The sequence below is a fragment of the Cydia fagiglandana genome, chromosome 24 (genome assembly GCF_963556715.1).
Source record: "Cydia fagiglandana chromosome 24, ilCydFagi1.1, whole genome shotgun sequence".
NCBI classification, from domain to species: domain Eukaryota; kingdom Metazoa; phylum Arthropoda; class Insecta; order Lepidoptera; family Tortricidae; genus Cydia; species Cydia fagiglandana.
In genome coordinates, this window is record NC_085955.1 from 7,725,571 (window position 1) to 7,746,104 (window position 20,534).

The 20,534-nt window shown below is 38.0% G+C and overlaps 1 protein-coding gene, 1 long non-coding RNA gene and 1 other non-coding gene across 3 annotated transcripts; 1 reads left to right on the forward strand and 2 right to left on the reverse strand.

Annotated features, from left to right (window-relative positions):
- Window positions 1–1,044: 1,044 nt before the first annotated feature.
- On the reverse strand, window positions 1,045–20,360 carry LOC134676376 (E3 ubiquitin-protein ligase RNF8-like). Its single transcript, XM_063534740.1, has 10 exons — window positions 20,133–20,360; window positions 18,173–18,736; window positions 11,969–12,157; window positions 10,040–10,201; window positions 7,356–7,525; window positions 6,691–6,803; window positions 5,076–5,112; window positions 3,918–4,207; window positions 3,271–3,380; window positions 1,045–1,577 (listed from the first exon to the last, which is right to left on the reverse strand). Exons 1-10 carry the CDS (start codon window positions 20,220–20,222, stop codon window positions 1,251–1,253), a joined length of 2,052 nt encoding a protein of 683 aa, XP_063390810.1. The 5' UTR covers window positions 20,223–20,360; the 3' UTR covers window positions 1,045–1,250.
- LOC134676456 (uncharacterized) lies at window positions 5,270–6,325 on the forward strand. The gene is made up of 2 exons (XR_010099927.1): window positions 5,270–5,363; window positions 5,821–6,325. It is a non-coding gene; the product is annotated as an uncharacterized LOC134676456 (long non-coding RNA).
- Trnad-auc (transfer RNA aspartic acid (anticodon AUC)) lies at window positions 9,758–9,830 on the reverse strand. Its single transcript has one exon. It is a non-coding gene; the product is annotated as a tRNA-Asp (tRNA).
- Window positions 20,361–20,534: the final 174 nt, after the last annotated feature.

The window sequence follows — 20,534 nt, forward strand, 5'->3', positions numbered from 1 at the left end:
CAATGCCCATAAAGGAACACTCTTGAAGGGCGCAGGCTCTCCGGGACAGTGTTTGTACAGTCAACCGAATCGATTCCCATAGGCCACTATAAAACCTAGTCTCTGTAACTACTATATAAATGCCATACAACACTCAATAAGCACTGGCGTAGAGGATGAACTAGTTGTTTCATTATGACATGGTTCTACATGTAGTGACCTAGGAATCAAATTGGCTGACTGTAGGTACAGTCAAACCCCCTTATTCATAAACGTTTACTAAAGTTGACAAGCCGATAACAATCGTTTGTCCCTTTCCGACGTATTGGTATGATGGGAAGGGACAAACGATTATTATCGGGTTGTTAACTTTAGTAAACGTTTATGAATAAGGGGGAAAGAATTTAATTTACTACCCATTTTGTACTTTGTCACAGTGACAACCGTATGAGGTCTCCAGCGGCTTTCATATTGATTGTCACTGTGACAAAGTACGAAATGGGTCGGAAATTAAATTCTTGGACTGTACTTATGCGCGGTGACATACGTCATATCATTTGCGGGTTCTTTATATCAAACTAATGTACACAGTTAACATTATTATTAGTTATTACGAGAGAAGGGTACATTCATATTAGTATTACTGTGTTAGTTTTATTTCCGATTCGTTTTACTTTGTAATATAAATATGTTGACTGTACTTATTGCAATAAAAAAGTCAATAATTATTATATGTATTTAATATAGTTAATTTTATCGCTGACTGTAGTTTTCTTACGACAGGCAACTAATACTCATCGAGACAATTCTAAAAACCCCTAACACAATTAGGTTGCGTTGTTTCATCACAGAGTTCCTATGGCCACCTCCTGTCTCCATCATCAGATCAGCTCGATGGCACCATGATATTGCATTGTCATCCGATTTATACATGCATGCAAAATTTCAGCTCAATGGGAAACCGGGAAATGGATGAAATTTAACTTGCAAGATTTGATTACAGACAGACAGAAAACGGTCAGGTGAAACTACCTATAAATAAAAGCTTGTAATAATAAAACACTATTATTAAAACGACATATTATTAATAGGTTAAATGTGACTGATACATAAAGAACGTCATTAAAATACGGTGTGTGGGTTTATGAAACGAACTAAAAGCGAGTTTCATAGAATCGTCACATGAGTGTTCAGTGTTCACAACACAAAAATGGTTCTAAAGAAATTCGGCATAACCTCCGTGACATCCACTCTTGTGTGTGATATTTTTATTAATAATAATCATCATCATCGTCACCGCCATCTTCCGCATACGAGTCTCCATCGTACTCGGGCGCTGAATAACCGCCTTCATCATAATTCTCCGGAGCTGAATTATCACCTTCATCGTAATTTTCAGGACCTGAATTTTCACCTTGATCGTAATTCTCTGGTTCTGTATTGTCACCCTCATCATAATTCTCCGGCCCTGAATTCTCTCCCTCATCATAATTCTCCGGCCCTGAATTCTCGCCTTCATCATAATTCTCTGGTTCTCCTTCATCGTAATTTTCCGACGCCGATTCTTCACCTTCATGGTATTCCGGATCATTCTCGTCCTGAAATTAAGTATGATTTTTATTGGAGGAGCAAAAATGCCTTTTTAACCCTTGACGCAAAGAGGGGTGTTATATGTTCGACCGCTGTGTGTGTCTATGCCGACTTAGTTCTTAAACGGGTGAACCGATTTGGATGCCATTTTTTTAAAAACTGAAAATATTTTAATTTATCTGCTAGTAAGCAGATTTTCTAGTTGTTTTATCAAAATGGCCCGGGTTAACCCTTTATCAGGCTAAGGTTTACATGTGTTCTATTTTCGATGAGTAAGACTAACATTCGATAGTAATTTTTGAACTGTCGGCATGGTAAAGGGTTAATAAGTTTTACCGGGCATAATTAAAATATTCTAAGAGCAGTAAAAGATGATTTGTGATATTCCACGGCAAAAGGTACCTTATGGCGGCTGGCGCTTACGTCGCATAGCGCCGCAATAATATTGGAGCGACGTTAATAATAGCGTAAGCGCCAACCGCCATAAGGTACCTTTACCCGTGGGACGTCACATTTTGTTTTGTCTGACCATGAGGTGGTGTGGTGAGGTGATTCTGAGGGTAAATATGTGGGTCATACCACTCATACCATAGAGAAAAAAATACATAGAGTGCTCACTCACTCGTCACTCATCGAGTAGGGGAATTAGCATTACTACTACTTGACGATAGATGTTCCGACGGCCGAAGTCTAATGCTCAACATTTGTTTTCAGCTAATATTATAACCGCATTAACCGGACTATCTATCTACTCGTTCAACGTCGTTGGTCTATTTTCAAGTAGTTGTGCTTTTAAGATATGCTGTAAATTGTTGTTCAATACAATTTTCGTGAGACGCGACACTCGAGAATTCTAGTATCAAGTAGCGGTACTGATAATTCCGCTACTCGATGCTAGATGTCGATTATTTACTTACTTACTTGGTTGGCGTGGTGACCCAAAATGAGTCTTGGCCTCCAACACAAGAGCACGCAACTTTGATCGGTCCAGAGCGGTATCCCGCCAGCTTTCGCCGACACCGAGCTCACGGAGATCTGGGCTATAACCGCGAAAATCGAAGTTCGCAAATTGCGGGGATTTTCCTCTGTCACTCTAATTACGCCTTCATTGGAGTAAAGAGAGAAAGTTCCCTGTAATTTGCGAATTTCGGTTTTGGCGGTAGCCCCTCTGCCTCCACTCTATTTGCCCAACGGTATTTAGGACGACCAACACGTGTCGATTGCGAGAATAATAGTCGTTTTGGTATCGAATCTGATCTATTCTCCGCCCTTTCGGCCACGACACCAATCTTTTCACAAAAAAAGCAGTCACTGGTCACTATGTCGACCAAACCAGGGGTGCGAAACTCCTGACTTCGGCCAAACTCGGCTCCGCTCGGCTCAGCATTGCTCCGAGCAATTTTTAGGGTTGGCACCACTTGACTTCCTTTTGCGTGCACGACCACAGATAAGATAATCACTTGAATTTTGACAACCCTAAATAGCCGAAAGGGATAGTGCCATATGTTAGAAAGGGATAGCATGATTCGACCCTGAACCGCTGTCAAACTTCGGTTTTGTAGGAAGTTTCCTTTCTGTACGGTAGTACTATTATTTATTCTGTGACCAAACTGTGTAATTATTTATAAAAAAAAAATCGTTTTGACAGTTCTAAAAGAAGCTGATTTGACTAGTAGGAAAGTAGCCTATTCAATAACGTACTTGATCTTCGTTGTCTGTCGGAGAATTCTCGACTTCATCATAATTCTCGTCATCGTGGCCGCCGTTCTCCGAGTTGCCCTCGTGCTCTTCTTCTTCCTCGTTTTCCGGCGCTGGAGAATTTAAACAGGTACAAATATTTATAAAATAGGTAGGTACTATCATTTCTAACGTATTCTGGCACATAAACTTTTCTATTTCCAACATTAATTTTATTTTTATACAATTGTCGTACGTAGTTTTAAGGGGTGATAGATGAGGCATTTTAGAACATTTATACACGCAGAAAATTTACTTATTTTTGTGGTCAATACAAATTAAAATGCCGCCATTTTGGATTTGTGCCAGCCAAGTTACTGAAAAGATGTTTCGTTTAGTACAATATACATCGCCCACTTTTATGGTAATATTAACGCATAACTATCCAATTTTGGGAACATATTTAGTAAAAATAGTAAGATTTTTTTAAATATCAAACTTGTCTAAGACAAATATAACGAAAGACGAAAATAGTTATAAAAAATGGGCTACGAAGCCCCATCTTGGGTGTTTATGTTTAGAAACCTTTTTTTGAGTCGTTTAAAATTCAACATACATAACCCGAATACCATAACGGTAAGGCGTGTAAAAATAAACACGAGAATTCTCACCTTCATCGTAAATCTCGTCATTTTCACGATCACTTTCCCCCGAGTATCCTTCGTAATTCTCTTCATTCTCGGGCTCATCATACTCCGATTCTCCATTCTCGTCGCGACCCGAGAACACATCAGAATCACCAAAGCCAGAAGGCTCCGAGTCCGTGTCCATGGGTACGAGCATGTCTGAATCCGGCTCGAGTGAAGATTCTCGGCCGTGGTAGCTTGATTCAGAGTTCGAGTTCTCGGCTTGCAAGAAATCACGGATAAAGTTGGGATCGAAGAGGTAGTTTTGGCTTCCGCTGAAAGTTAAATAAATTGTCTATTAGGTAGCGAGAAGATAACTTACTATACCCATTCTTATACAGTGTGTTTTCTGTAACAGGAGCAATAAATTAAACTGTAGGCTGTACGCCTCAAACTGACCAACATTTGTTCAGCAACTTTTGAAAATAACTCATGGTTTGATTTTTATTGCACTTTAAAGTTTATTCTAAGACGCAATGTAGGTATTGCAAATTTTGTCATGTTTACAGCGTGACAAGCAACGTCAAACACACTGATGTCAGCGTACATTGAAGGCAATATTTATTTTGTATGAAAAAGAGGAAGTTTAAAGGATTCATAATTTTTTAAAGTTGCTGAACAAATGTTGGTCAGTTTGAGGAGTACAGCCGTTAGTTTAATTTATTGCTCCTGTTACAGGAAGCACCCTGTATAAAAAGATCACGTATTAATATGTGGCATTAGTAAAGCTATTTACACAGCATCAATAATTATCAAAATAAATACGTTCGTTATTATATTAAGCATTTCATACAGTAAATTAATAACTCAGGAGTAATCGTTAATTAGTTCCGTTTTAGCCATATAACTTGTATGAAATGTTAAAGAGGCTATCCTCCGTTAGTTCCAATTTTCACCACCGCATGCGCTGCGATCGCTTTACTTACCCCCACCATGCAATGGCTCACTCCGCAATTTCGCCGCTTTGCAACAGGTAGCTAAAAGTACATCCGTTCCACACCAATTTTGGTGGCTAGTCATAAGCCGCGCGTGGCGCTGTCGCCATCAAACGCGCTTTGTTAGAGAGTGAGTCTTCTGTACCTAGTGCTATTATTTATTCTGTGCTAGCACCCAATAATCATAGAAAGATATTGAAGATCATACCTATTGGCAGTCGTTGTGGGTTCCTTAGCCTCCAGTTCTGAAAATAAAAACTATATTTGAAAACAAAGCAACACAAGATGAAGATTTTTTAGCACACAAGTTACAAAAACACGTACAGATGTAGTGTATAATTATTTTCCATCGTATTTTCACGGAAACGTACGAACGTGTCTTGCTATTTCAGTCAGTCTCGGTACCTAGGCCTAACTATAGATAAAAACATAAATAGGAAAATACACATAGATGTAATATGTAATAGACTAAGGTCTATACAGTGTAAAGTTATTAGTTTAAATAAGTTTTTGGCAAAAATTTAATTTTTGGTACAAGCTTTTATCGTTGACTGTACTTTTCTTACGACAGACAACTAATACTCATTGAGACAAATTTTTTTTTTATTATTATGAATGGGCTTACTCATGGCCACAGACTAGCCGAGGCGTAGACGTGGCCTACGATGGAGCGAGCTCGCCCAGAAGGTGCCTGTTCACTCTTGATTTGAAGGTTGCCGGGGTATTCTAGAGATTCCAAACACAATTAGGTTGCGTTGTTTCATCACTGAGTTCCTATGGCCACCTCCTGTCTCCATCATCAGATCAGCTCGTACCATAATATTGCATTGTCATCCGATTTATACACGCATGCAAAATTTCAGCTCAATCGCAAACCGGGAATGGATCAAATTTAACTTGCAAGATTTGATTACAGACTGACAGAGATCGGGACAGGTGAAAGTAAATAAAAGCTTGTAAAAATATAGTTTATAATAAAATATTACGAATATTATACCATGCACTGGCTGACGCTGTAATTGGATACGGCTTGATAGCTTATGGACGCACCTTTAAAACTTATTTGGACAAAATATTAGACTTACAAGTGCGGTTATTAAAAAATATAATAGATAAAAAAAACTAAAGCTAACTGTAGTAAATATGATACGGTCTTATTTAAGAAATTAAACATCCTGCCAGTGCATGATAAAGTGAAGTACTTAATAGCAACCGAGCAATTTAATAATCCCGAATTTAAAAATACGCGAGGCGCCCTCTATACTCTGTATCTTTAGATTCTTTAGGTATTTAAATAAAAGTAAACAAAACCTACCCTCAAATGGATTAAGCCAGTTGAGGGTAGATGAAAACATTACACGATCAAATAATGTAGGTTAAAGTCAGGTCGTTCCGTGACTGATCCACGCGGTTTTGTATTTGGTTGGTTAACCAATAAATGTTATAACAACCCGAAAATGTACAAATTGTTTGTTTACTTTTATTTAAATACCTAAAGATACAGAGTATAGGCTATAGTGCGTTTTTTTAGCATTAGAAAGAACTTGGAAGAAGGTAAGCGATCTTGACATGCCTTTTAATTTAAAACGCTTTTTAAAAATCAAAAACTGTTACTTTTGAAAGCAGAAGAATATAAATGATTGTATTAGATTCATAATTCTTACATATTTGCCGTAACTTATTTTTAAAATGTGTTTTTCAATTAAAAGACACATCAAGATTGTTTACCTTATTTGTAATGCTAAAAAAAACGAACTATAGGAGGTCGCCAATTATATGCATGCCTCTAAACTCTCTCTGTAATTCTCTTTGCTAGAACGTACCGTCCCTGGCTTTGACCAGCTCCTGGCGTTTCTTCTTGGCCTCCGCGGATTCCGTCATTTTCTCGACCAGCGAGTCGAGCACTATACTTCTACACTCCGAAGTTATGGCCGCTCTGAAAAAAAAGAAGGCCAATAGGGAATATTATGCAAAGCTCTGCGTAGGTGGCACCACTAGCACATACAGTAAACAAACCTCATTGACATCATCAATGACACATCATGCGTCACTAGGTCAATCACATGGCCTACCGTGAAACACAACAATCGAAGTTTTTGGGACAAAGGGACATTTTGACGGGTTATCCACAGATGGTCTAGAACGCAAAATGACTAGTGTGTTGTTTTGCCTAAATCGCAATTAGTCTACATCGCAAACGGTCTAGAAAGCAAAATGCCCGAATTATTTTTTCCGCTTTACCTTAACTTTATAGCGATGTCGACTATTCTTTGCTGTTTGCCCTTCGGCCATTTGAAGACACCTAACGAACCTAACCTACCTATGTAAAATGTGGTGATATAAAAAGTGGGCATTTTGCGTTCTAGACCGTTTGCGATGTAGACTAATTGCGATTTAGGCAAAACAACACACTAGTCATTTTGCGTTCTAGACCATCTGCGGATAACCCATTTTGACTACGTCATTTTGCGCCCTAATCCATTATTACCTGCAGATGGGGCACTCCTTCTTATTGGCGGTCCACTTGCGGATACAGTACCGGCAGAAGCTATGCGAGCAGCCGAGTGTGGTGGCGCGGACGAACAGCTCCGAGCATATGCTGCACTGCAGTTCCGACTCCATGTCTAACTTCGAGTTGGAACTGGTGCTTGGTGAGACCTTGACAGACATAAACATCAATTAAAAAATGTGGCTGTGACATACGGACGGACAGACAGACAGACATGACGAATCTATAAAGGTTCCGTTTTTTGCCATTTGGCTACGGAACCCTAAAAACCGGCAAGTGCGAGTCGGTCTCGTCCACCGAGGGTACCGTACTTTTTAGGGATAAAACGCAACCCTTATAGGATCACTCGTGCGTCTGTCTGTCTGTCTGTCACAATTTATTTTCTCCGAAACTACTAGACCAATTAAGTTGAAATTTGGTACACATAGGTATGTAAATTAGTGACCCACAGACGGACATCTTACGTAAACAAATGAATTTTAAACGTGGAGGCCACTTTTTGGGCGGTAAAGGAGAAAATTAAAAAATAATGTTTTTTAAACTATATCATGTTACATATTAAATAAAAGAGCTAATGTTGAGAATGACAATTTTTTCAGGTTCCGTACCGAAAGGGTAAAACGGGACCCTATTACTAAGACTTCGCTGTCCGCCCGTCCGTCCGTCTGTCTGTCACCAGGCTGTATCTCACGAACCGTGATAGCTAGACAGTTGAAATTTTCACAGATGATGCATTTCTGTTGCCGCTATAACAACAAATACTAAAAACAGAATAAAATAAAGATGTAAATGGGGCTCCCATACAACAAACGTGATTTTTGACCAAAGTTAAGCAACGTCGGGAGTGGTCAGTACTTGGATGGGTGACCGTTTTTTTTTTGCTTTTTTTGTTTTTTTTTTGCCTTATGGTACGGAACCCTTCGTGCGCGAGTCCGACTCGCACTTGCCCGGTTTTTTAGTAATCTTAAAATAAACAGTTTAGAAGTTAATTAAGATAATAGCCACAAAAATGATACATGATAGGAAAACCTATTAGAAATATGCAGTCAAGCGTGGGTCGGACTAATTACTTAGTTCTTGATCCGACCCCTACAGGTTTTTTAAAGGCAATTCACTCGCGTTTCACATCTAAAAATACTTCTTCTTCTTCCTCGCGTTATCCCGGCATTTTGCCACGGCTCATGGGAGCCTGGGGTCCGCTTGACAACTAATCCCATGATTTGACGTAGGCACTAGTTTTTACGAAAGCGACTGCCATCTGACCTTCCAACCCAGACGGGAAACTAGGCCTTATTGGGATTAGTCCGGTCTCCTCACGGTGTTTTCCTTCACCGAAAAGCGACTGGCAAATATCAAATGATATTTCGTACATAAGTTTCGAAAAACTCATTGGTACGAGCCGGGGTTTGAACCCGCGACCTCCAGATTGAAAGTCGCACGCTCTTACCGCTAGGCCACCAGCGCTTGTTTTCACATCTAAAAATACATTGTTAAAAATTGTGTACGGAACCCTTGGAACGCGAGTCCGTCTCGCACTTGGCCGGTTTTTGTTGTAGCGACAATAGATATACATAATAATTCTCCCTCAATTGCTCAAGGGTTAACTGGAAGAGATCCCTGAAAGGTATATGTGCGCCTTTGTACTAATGACAGGCGTGGCTCACTCTGCGATTTCGTCGCTTTGCTACAGGTAAGTCAAGTCCATCCGTTCGGCCCCAATTTTGGGGTTTGCCATAAGCCGCGCGTGGCGCTGTCGCCACCTAGCGGCCATATCTGTGCTGATCGTGACAGACGCGTTTTGTTAGAGAGTAAGTCTTCTGTACTGAGTACTATTATTTATTCTGTGCTAATGATGTGTGTTCCTTCATGTTTTATATTTCTTTTTATACAATAAAGTATTTTACTACTACTACATCATCATCTGTGATGGCGCCTTTACACGATTGGCCAACGCCGGCCACTCCAAGGGACGCATTTATGCGTTAGAGGGAGCAAGTGATATTGCTATCTCATTCTACCGCATGGCTGCGTCCCTTATTAAAGTGGCCGGCGTTGGCCCATCGTGTATAATTCGTTTTTTTAGCATTAGAAAGAACTTGCAAGAAGGTAAGCGATCTTGACATGTCTTTTAATTGAAAAACGCTTTTTATAAATCAATAACTATTACATATGAAAGCAGAAGAATATAAATGATCGTATTAGATTCATAATTGTTACATATTTGCCGTAACTTATTTTTAAAATGTGTTTTTCGTTTAAAAGACACATCAAGATTGTTTACCTTTTTTCTAATGCTAAAAAAAAAGAACTATAGAGGAGGCATGAGAAATTTCAATATACTCAGTATAAACTTAGAATAAATTTAAAAGTGGAAAAATTACTGTCTTGGGTGAGATTTGAACTCACGGCCTCTGGATCGATACTCCAGCGCTCTGCCATCTGAGCCACCAAGACCTCATCCCTAGCCAGCAAATCTTTCCACCATATTATAGGTCAAGAGGTCGGGGGGGGGGGGGGGCGCTGGAGTATCGATCCAGAGGCCGTGAGTTCAAGTCTCCCCAAGACAGTAATTTTTCCACTTTTAAATTTATTCTAAGTTTAATAGCATCGTTCGCAGACGTTTCTACTTGTTAAAAATTAAAATACTCAGTATACTCAGGTACCTTTTTAAGTTCCTCTTTCTTCTGATTGAGTAGCTGCTCAGCTCTTCTTCTCTCTTTCTCGTGTAGCTCCCTCTCTTTCGCCAGCTTTTTGTTCACCTTGTCCAACTCGTCTTGCAATTGCTTCTCTCTGCGTAGTTTCTGTTTCTCTAGTTCTTTTAGCTTCTGCAAGATTAATAATTTAAGATTAGGGTTTGCAATCCGGATCCGAAATGTATGAAATTATACGGATCTGGATCCGGATCCGCGGATCTTCCCATACATTTCGGATCCGTCGTGCAAACCCTATTTAAGATTCAAGGGCAGTCTTAGGCCCACATGCACCGTCTAACCTGGGGTTTACCGGTTAAAATGGAGTTACCATGGTTACCAGTACAATTTGACACTGGGTTAACGGTTTAACCGCTTAACCCCGGGTTATTGGGATGGTGCAAGTGGGCCTTAGAGAACGTAATTCTACGTGACCAGTTTGGGGGGGAGGGGGGGTCAAAATACCACGCTTGGTTACAGGGGGGAGTCTTAGGTTTTAGGGCATCGTCTTGGGTCGTCCCATTCGTTTTTCGTCAAGTTCTTAAATTAGTCCTATTCTGTTTTCTTCACTCATGCTACATTCGTCACAATCGTCGGTGGCTTTCAATGTAGCATGAGTGACGAGAGCAGAATAGGACTAATCAGAGATAAATACCATTTTTGTTCTGCAGAAGCGGGCTATTCGAGCAATATATAAATTGAACCATAGAGACTCACTTAGAGATAAATTCAAGGAAATTGACATAATGACAGTGCACTGTCAATATATTTATGAGAATATTCTGTATGTACATAAAAATATTGTTAATTTTAGGAAAAATTGTGACATTCATAATATTAATACTAGAAATAAACATAAGCTCGCAGTGCCCTTCACACGGCTCCATAAAATTAAAAAATCATTCATGGGTAATTGTGTAAGATTTTATAATAAACTTCCAAACCATATTACTGAATTATCAATTAATAAATTTAAAAATTATGTAAAGCGTAAACTTATTTCTAAAGCTTATTATACCACACAAGACTACATGAGTGATAAAACAACGTGGGATTAATGGTGACTCGAAATAGATAATTCAATGTATGTACTTCTTTGTTAAGTTTTATTGACATTTGTTATTGACATTTAGATTTTATTCTAGAAACATTCTAGACTAGTATTTTTTATACAATTTTTTTTTATGTTTGACGATCCAATATTACTATGGAATAATATTAACTTCAATAAATTGCTCTGATAATTAGCTTAAGATAATATATTATTATGTAAAACGTTCATAAGTGCTTGTTACTAGGCCTACATGAATAAAGTATTTTTGACTTTGACTTTGACTTTTGAATTTAAGAACATGACGAAAAACGAATGGGACGACCCAAGACGATGCCGGTTTTAGTCACGTAGTCACAGAATAAGAACAATAATAGTACTACCGTACAGAAATGACACTTCCTACAAAACCGAAGTTTGAGAGCGATTCAGGGATGAATCATGCACCCTTGTAGTTTTAAACTGAGAATTGAATTTTGAATGTCATTTCGGAAGCGATTTCTTGGAGCCCAAAGGGTTTATTTACTACTAGCTTTTGGCCGCGACTTCGTCTGCGTGGAATTAGTGACAGCAGCTAAAGTAGGTATAGCGCCTGGATAATGCTAATAGCAATCATTCATTTCGCGCATTGCTTACATCAATTATCAGGCAATTTATTAACTTTCTCAATTCCATCCCTTTTCTTTAGGGATGATTTCCGGCATAAAAACTATCCTATGCCCTTCCCCGGGACTCAAACTATCTCTATACCAAATTTCAACTAAATCAGTTCAGCTTAAGAGGTAACAGACAGGCAGACAGACACACTTTCGCCTTTATAATATTAGTATGGATTATTTGTTAAAACTTACTTTTTCTTTATCAAGCTTTAGCCGCCTAGTTTCCCTGCGAAGTTTTTTCAGCTCCCGTTTCTCTTTCATCCGCGCCCTGTCCTGCTCTCGCCTGGCTTCTGATTGGTCGTTGGTTCTTTGGTCCCCTTGTCCATTCTGATTGTCCGGTTTGTCTTTGGAACGTTTGTTTGCGTTTGATTCTGTTTGTGCCTGAAATAGGGATGTTTACATATGTTTATAGTTCGTTTTTTTAGGGTTCCGTATCCAAAGGGTAAAACGGGACCCTATTACTAAGACTCTGCTGTCCGTCGGTCCGTCCGTCTGTCACCAGGCTGTATCTCACGAACCGTGCCGCTATAATAGTCTATAGGCAAATTAAACACAAGTCCTCTCCTTCACGATTTTCGTCGACATCTCTTCTAAATACCTAAAACTGGTATGGATGTGTTCCTCGTGGTCTCTAGAATACGAATTGACCGGTTTTAGTTTATGGAGGGGGGGACGTAACGAAAAAAAGGGGGGGAAAGTGGGCGGCCGACCAGCATTGATATTTGTTCACATCTTGAATCCTATGGGACCTATCGGTTCATGTGAGGTGTCTTTCGAAAGAGTATTGAACGTGCTATTATTGTTTCATAATAACTGTAGTCATAACTGTAGTCGTTTACAAAAAAAAATTAAATATACGATTTTTCACCTTGCATGGATGGCATTAGTACTGACAAAACATGCGTCTAACTCAATAAATTATAACTTTACCGCAATTAATGTTATTACAAAATATACGAGAAATTTCATTAGCTTTCCAAAAATATAAGTTTTATTATTGTATGATCTTATATAACCAAGTAATTACGAATTTTGTTCAGCACGGGTCACTACGCAGCGTCACGTAAACGTCACGTGGCGAGCGACCGACGTCAACTTTTCATTATTTCTCGGGTTCTAATTTATTGATCAATTAGTGATAGGTACTATTTGAAAGGTTATGAAACGTACTATAATTGGTTTCTAATAACTGTAGTCATAACTTTAGTAATGTACAAAATATTTTAAAATATATGATTTTTTTACCGTGCATGGATGGCATAAGTACTGATAAAATATGCGCCTAACTCAATAAATTATAACTTTACACCAATAATATTCGTACAAAATGTACGTGAAATTTAATTAGCTTTCCAAAAATATAAGTTTTATTGGTGTATGATATTATATAACCAAGTAATTACGAATTTTGTTCAGCATGGGTCACTAAACGCTGTCACGTAAATGGCGGGCGACCGACCTCAACTGTTCATTATTTCTCGGGTTATATTTTACTGATCAATTGGTGATGGATACCTTTAGAAAGAATAATAAACGTACTATAATTGATTTCTAATAACCGTAGTCATAACTGTAGTCATTTACAAAATAATTGAAAATATATGATTTTTACCGTGCATGGACCAAGTACTGGTAAAACATGCTTCTAACTCAATAGATTATAACACCACCACAATAAATGTTTTCAAAATATACGGGAAATTTTATTAGCTATCCAAAAATATAAGTTTTATTGCTGTATAATGTTGTATAACTATGTAATCATTAATTGTTCAGCTAAGATACTGTGCACCGTCACGTAAATGCCGCCCGGCCATCGTTGAGTTTTCATTATATTTCCGGTTCTATTTTTCTAATACTTGGTGGATACCATGTGCAAGCATATTAAATTTTCTGTGAATACTTGATTGTTTGAAATCTCAGACCCAAAATTAACCATTTAAAAAAATATTAAATATGATGTTTAATTTTTACCTATAGAGGTTTGCTTAGTGGCTGAAATAATTTGAGAAAGAGATAATGTAGTAAATATAGCGAGAAATGTAGTAAATATAGCGAGAAATTTTTGGGATAAAATCAACAAAGTATTGATTAACTTTCCAAAAATATTGTTTAGTTACCGTACAACTATAAACATATATGTATGCCAGGACCAATTTCGCCAAGCAAGCAAGCAAACACACGGCGCGGCGAGCGCCTGGTAGAAGGTGCTCGCCGCGCCGTGTGTTTGCTTGTTGGTCTACCAGCAGCATTCTATTATTGTTAGACAGTACATTTTTTAATGTAGGTATCCAAAATGTGAGGTTATGTTATAAAATATCGATATAAAATGATGGTTTGTTTGTTTTGTCTTTTATCACAGGAAACTTAAGTATGTTTTGACAAAAGCCCAGTTCTAGGTTTATAACATCGTTAAGTTCGTAGCTTTCATGATTGCAAGATCACTGTATATAAAGTACTTAATATCTGTGTTGTTATTTGACTCACGTCTACACGTAAAACGTTTTCAAACCCACTCCGTAGTTAATAATTTAAAATTGTCTTGAGATCTGAGGCTTGTGGCGTTTTAAATGGATATTTGCGCCGCACGCTCCAGGATGCAAAATAAGTGACTACTATTTGAGTAGCAGCGTAGGTCCACATAGGTGATAGTTTCAGCTTTAGATGTTAAATAAGCATTTATGGTCAACATTTGTAATAGGCGATTAGGCACTCAAGAAGGTAATTGCACATTATTTTCCTTTGCCACTATCTACTTTCGTTGCATTTTTGTAAGCTCACAATGTGATAACTTGAAGTAAAATCTAATGGCGAGTAAATAAAAACCAGTCATTATTGAATAAAATATCTATATTTATTTACTATTTTATTTTACGGTCTAATTTATAGTTTTCGCTTATCTATTGATTCATTGGCGTTTGGCATTGTAGTTTTAGCTTATACGTATGACTCTATTGACATTTATGAGATTAGAGAGTGCTACGGTATTTAAATAACGCTCGTTTGTAACTACATGATCTTAGATCTATAATAGCGACTCACAACTTCTCTATTCGACTGTAAGTCATACAAGAGAGTTAAGTAGCGATTGCGATATAAAAAGCTATAAGTAGAAGACTTTATCACACGTTTAGAACCTTAAGTGCAAATTGCAGATTATTACTCATATAGCTGTTACTATATAATATTATAGTTCTGACACCTAGAGACATTTACACCTCTAAATATTATAGATTTTTTTTGTGTGTTTTTTTATCTGTATTTTGTATGTAATTCGACATTAAGAGACCATATACATCTCTTAGTAATTGTAATACGTTAGATTGAATTGTTAGTTTTATTTTATAAAATTGTTGATGTTATTATTTTTGCTTTTATGTAAATTCAATGTTGACGTGTAAAAGTGCCCTTGTGGCCTATTTGCTGAATAAATGTTGATGTTTGATGTTTGATGTTTGATGTTAAGCTTGTTCAATTCACTTTGAGCTATAAGCTATAACACTAGCAGCTTAACATGCATTATAGCGCCCAAAACAGCTACTGTAGATCTTAAATCTTTAGATGAACCTTTAAAAACACTTTTATGTCACCAGAGCCTGTAAACTGTAAACTAAGACTAAATATGTAGCTATTCTAGATATCTAGCCAGGCTATGTATTTAGGTAAGAAAATAGGTGCTAAGTGTCGCCTAATTATCTGTTGGGATTTATATGACAGTGCGCAGTGACCCATGCTGGACAAAATTCATTATTACTTTGTTATATAATATCATACACCAATAAAACTTATGTTTTTGGAAAGCTTATGAAATGTCTCGTATATTTTGTAATAACATTAATTGCGGTAAAGTTATAATTTATTGAGTTAGAAGCATGTTTTAGTAGTACTCATATGCATGCTCGGTAAAAAATTATATGTTTTCAATTATTTTAAAAATGACTAAAGTTATGACTACAGTTATTGAAAACCAATTATAGTACGTTTAATATTCTTTCAAATGGTATCTATCACCAATTGATCAATAAATTAGAACCCGAGAAATAATGAAAAGTTCACGTCGGTCGCCCGCCATTTACGTGACGCTGTGTAGTGACCCATGCTGAACAAAATTCGTTATTACTTGGTTATATAATATCATACACCAATAAAACTTATGTTTTTGGTAAGCTAATGAAATGTCTCGTATATTTTGTAATAAAATAATTGCGGTATAGTTGTAATTTATTAAGTTAGACGCATATTTAAGCAGTACTTATGCCATCCATGCACGGTAAAAAATCAAATATTATAAAATATTTTGTAAACGACTACAGTTATGACTACGGTTATTATGAAACAATAATAGCACGTTTAATACTCTTTCAAAAGACACCTCACACGAACCGATCGGTCCCATAGGACTCAAGATGTGAACAAATATCAATGATGGTCGGCCGCCATCTTTGCCCCCCTTTTTTTCGTTACGTCCCCCCCTCCATAAACTAAAACCGGTCAATTCGTATTCTAGAGATCACGAGGAACACATCCATACCAGTTTTAGGTATTTAGAAGAGATGTCGACGACTTTTTTCAAAACAGGCCGGATTCCTACAGACTATAACAACAAATACTAAAAACGGAATAAAATAAATATTTAAGTGGGGCTCCCATACAACAAACGTGATTTTGACCGAAGTTAAGCAACGTCGGGCGGGGTCAGTACTTGGATGGGTGACCGTTTTTTTTTTGCCTTTTTTTGCATTATGGTACGGAACCCTTCGTGCGCAAGTCCGACTCGCACTTGCCCGGTTTTTTTTCTCTCTGTATTTAACTGTTTACATGTATACATAGACTTGTAATTGAGTGGTAACATACAAAGTAGTGGAGGACTGGCCACATGTTGAGAGACAGGCAGGAATAATGGAGCAAAATCGTAACATATTGGTACCCAAGAGGTTGCATACGGAGCCAGAGGAGACCTCGAACAAGATGGGAGGACGAACTCAAACTCACAGCTAGGGTTGCCAACCGTACTATATTATATAGTATTGTACTATATTTTGGCTCTCTGTACTATATTATTATTATTATTCAGAGCCCACTGTGTCCCACTGCTGGGCAAAGGCCTCCCCCCTCTTTCTCCACTCGTCTCTATTTAGTGCAATATCTGGCCAGCCTCTCAAGAAGGAGTCCAAGTTATCCCGCCATCGCCGACGAGGCCTGCCGGCTCCCCGGTACTATATACTATATACTATATACTTACTTACTTGTACTATATACTTTTGAAAAAATATATAGTACGCTAAAATACTATATTTCCGATTAAACGTATATTACACTCATGTTTAGTATTTTATCTAAAAGTACTATCATCATCATCATCATCATCTCAGCCATAAGACGTCCACTGCTGAACATAGGCCTCCCCCTTGGACCTCCATTCGCACCGGTTGGAAGCGACCCGCATCCAGCGTCTTCCGGCGGCCTTAACAAGGTCGTCCGTCCATTTTGTGGGTGGGAAAAGTACTATATTTTTTTGAAATGTACTATATTTTTGATGCCTTATTCTGGAAAATACTAATATTCCACCAAAAAAAAGTTGGCAACCCTACTCACAGCGGGCCCGAACTGGAGAAGAGTGGCCTGCGACAGACCCCAATGGAAAGAGCTGGAGAAGGCCTTTGCCAAGCGGCACACTGAGCTTAGGGGTCATCCATTAATTACGTCACACGTTTAGGGGGTGGGAGGGGGTCAAGAAAATGTGACATGTTGTGACAGGGGGGAGGGGGGAGTCACAAACATTGTGACGTCATTTTAACTTCATCACTATTCATCAGTAAGTAACCGAAAATTAATTTATATATTTTCATTCGCTGTACATTTAAATAATGAAGTTTTGGAAGTAGGCAATTTTCGTTCTTAATTGGTTTTGTGTTATAAAATTACTAATATTTCTTTTAGGTTAAATATTTTTTTAATTATAAAAATAATGCCGAGTTAGTATTGCCGATTTCGTTGAAAACAAAATTGCCTAAAATGTGACGTCACACCAGGTGGGGAGGGATTTGCAAAATGTGACCAAGCGTGACAAGGGTAATTACGGGAGGGGCCAAAAAACCTAGAAATTCGTGTGACGTAATTAATGGATGATCCCTTAGAGACATACTTTAATTCAGAATAAAAGGGCTTAATAGATTATCTTCTTTCCATCCTGTTACCCCCTGCTGGGGTGTAGGGCTCGAATCTTTTTCTTCCACTGACTCCGGTCCTGGGCAGCTTGGGTAGCCTCCTCCCACCCCATCCCCAATACACCCAGCTCTTGCTCCACAGAACGGCGCCAAGTCGATTTAGGGCGACCATGTTTCCGTTTGCCGGGCATCTTAATAGATTATAGATGAAAGAAAATACAAAACTTACCATCGCAGAAGCTATCCGTTCCTCCATTTTCACTTTATTGATTTCCAGCTGAGCATTTCTCCGCATTTTAAGCAAAGCCTTCTGGTTCTTCACATTCTTTTTAGACCCCTTCAGTTTCTCAATACGAACAGCATAGTCATCATATATCTCTTTCTCTCTCTTACTCTGCTCCAATAATATCTGCTCTTTCATATTTATCTGTGTATCGTTTAGATTCTTATTGATATCACTACGCATACTTCTTGTCGACTCAGTTTTCTTTAAATTATTATCATTTTGTACATTTTCATCGAGTTTGCGTCTCTTGCACTTTGGGCTTTTCGTATTTGTATTTGACATGAATTTGTAAACCAATTCGTTCGATGATTCCAACTTAATAATGTCTTGATCACACAGTTTGTGTGTTTCACCTTTACGGAGCCTATTATCGTTAACTTTTATACTGGAATAGCTACAGTTTTCTATCAGCCAATTGCTTTCTACTTTCTTGAATAAGCAATGGTCTTTTGAGAGGCATTTGTAGGGTATGACAACTGTGTTGTGCTGTCCACGGCCAAGCTTGAACTGAAAATTACAGAGCTTACATTATTTTACAGTACATATGGTCCTATTTTCCCGCACTAGTGCGTAAAATAGCACTTTTCGTGGGTATGTTAAAACTTAAAAGTTTAAAGGGCCATATGTACTGTAAAAGTTTGTACGATACAAGTGTGAATATTCCTCGATAACTATTACTATTACTATAAATAACTATTACTTAATAACCAAACCCATTCCACTACACCATTTCTAACTAGTGTGTAAGTGAGAGTGACGCATGACATGACAAGACTCTAACCCCCTTATTCATAAACGTGTACTAAAGTTGACGAGCCGATAATAATCGTTTGTCCCTTTTCACCATACCAATACGTCGGAAAGGGACAAACGATTATTATCGGCTTGTCAACTTTAGCAAACGTTTATGAATAAGGGGGTAAAAGTGCAATAATCATATCCATACTTGACACTGTCTTATAGCTATGATGGCACTTTGGGGCTGTTCATAAAATACGTCATTTACTTTTGATCATTTTTGTCCCCCCCCCCCCCTAAAATGATCCAAAAATGATGCTTCAAATGACCCTGTTTCCTCCTACGTCTTGCTACCATCATCTGATGTCCAGTCCAGACCCCCCCCCCCCCACCCCTTGAAATGACGTAATTACTGAATAGTCCCTTTACTTTATCTCTAATATAGTAGATAATGATGATAAAATGTAATACAAAACTTTATTCATAGGAATGTTTCTTATCAATCTTTCAGAAATTAAACAGAAATCGACTGTAAATGAAAGTTAACACTTTCACTACCGAGAACCCACCTGGTAGGCACTCGTAATGTTTGCTCAGATGCCGGACAACCCGCCCCGAGGGTTGTTTTATACGCAGATATAGACGACCGGTTTCTGGGGTAGTGCGCCGTTTTTTGCCCGGTTGCGAAAGTGTTAATAAAGACCATATTGTTATTTTCTTTTGTGCTATTTTCTTCTACAGTTGCAACTAATTGTGCAATTTAACAACATTACATTTTATTGTTTACAGTATATACTGTTTGTTTGTTATAATGATTGATGATTTAAAAAAATAGTTTTATATTTAAACAAAACACTCGTAACGGAATTAAAGAGTCTATGATAATGTTATTAATACAATAAACTGTGTGTGCTATCACAGAATAAATAATAGTACTAGGTACAGAAGACTCACTCTCTAACAAAGCGCGTCTGTTACGATCAGGACAGATATGGCGGCTAGGTGGCGACAGCGCCACGCGCGGCTTATGGCTAGCCACCAAAATTGGTGTGGAACGGATGTACTTGTGCTATTTAGAAAATAAATACACTACTTCAAGAGTTGGAGCTACAATCGATCTCTTAAGCTAATTACTGCTCACTAATTGCTTTCTCGAAATACTTACGACGTTGGTTGTAATAGGGATTCTTTGGAATTTCTCAGAACCAGGTTTCAAAGGCGTAAAAGCACACAGTACCGGGAATTGAGCTTCCATTCTGAAAACTCATAAATTCAGTACGTGAACACGGTTAAATAGATAGAAACATCTATTGTGTTATTTTATTTACTATAGAAATAACAATGGGATTGGGAAGACTCCAAAAATGCTTGCAGAGCAATGGAAATTCCAAATCCAAACAGTGTCGATTGTCTTATTTCCGTATGTCAACTGTCAATGTCAACTTGTCAGTGTCGAAATTTAATGCACCCCCATGTCATGTTCAGCCGGACTACTACCGTGGTCTCGATGGGAGTAAAAAAAAGCCTAACAAGTTCCTTTTTAGCCCTCGCCACGTTGCGGATTTTC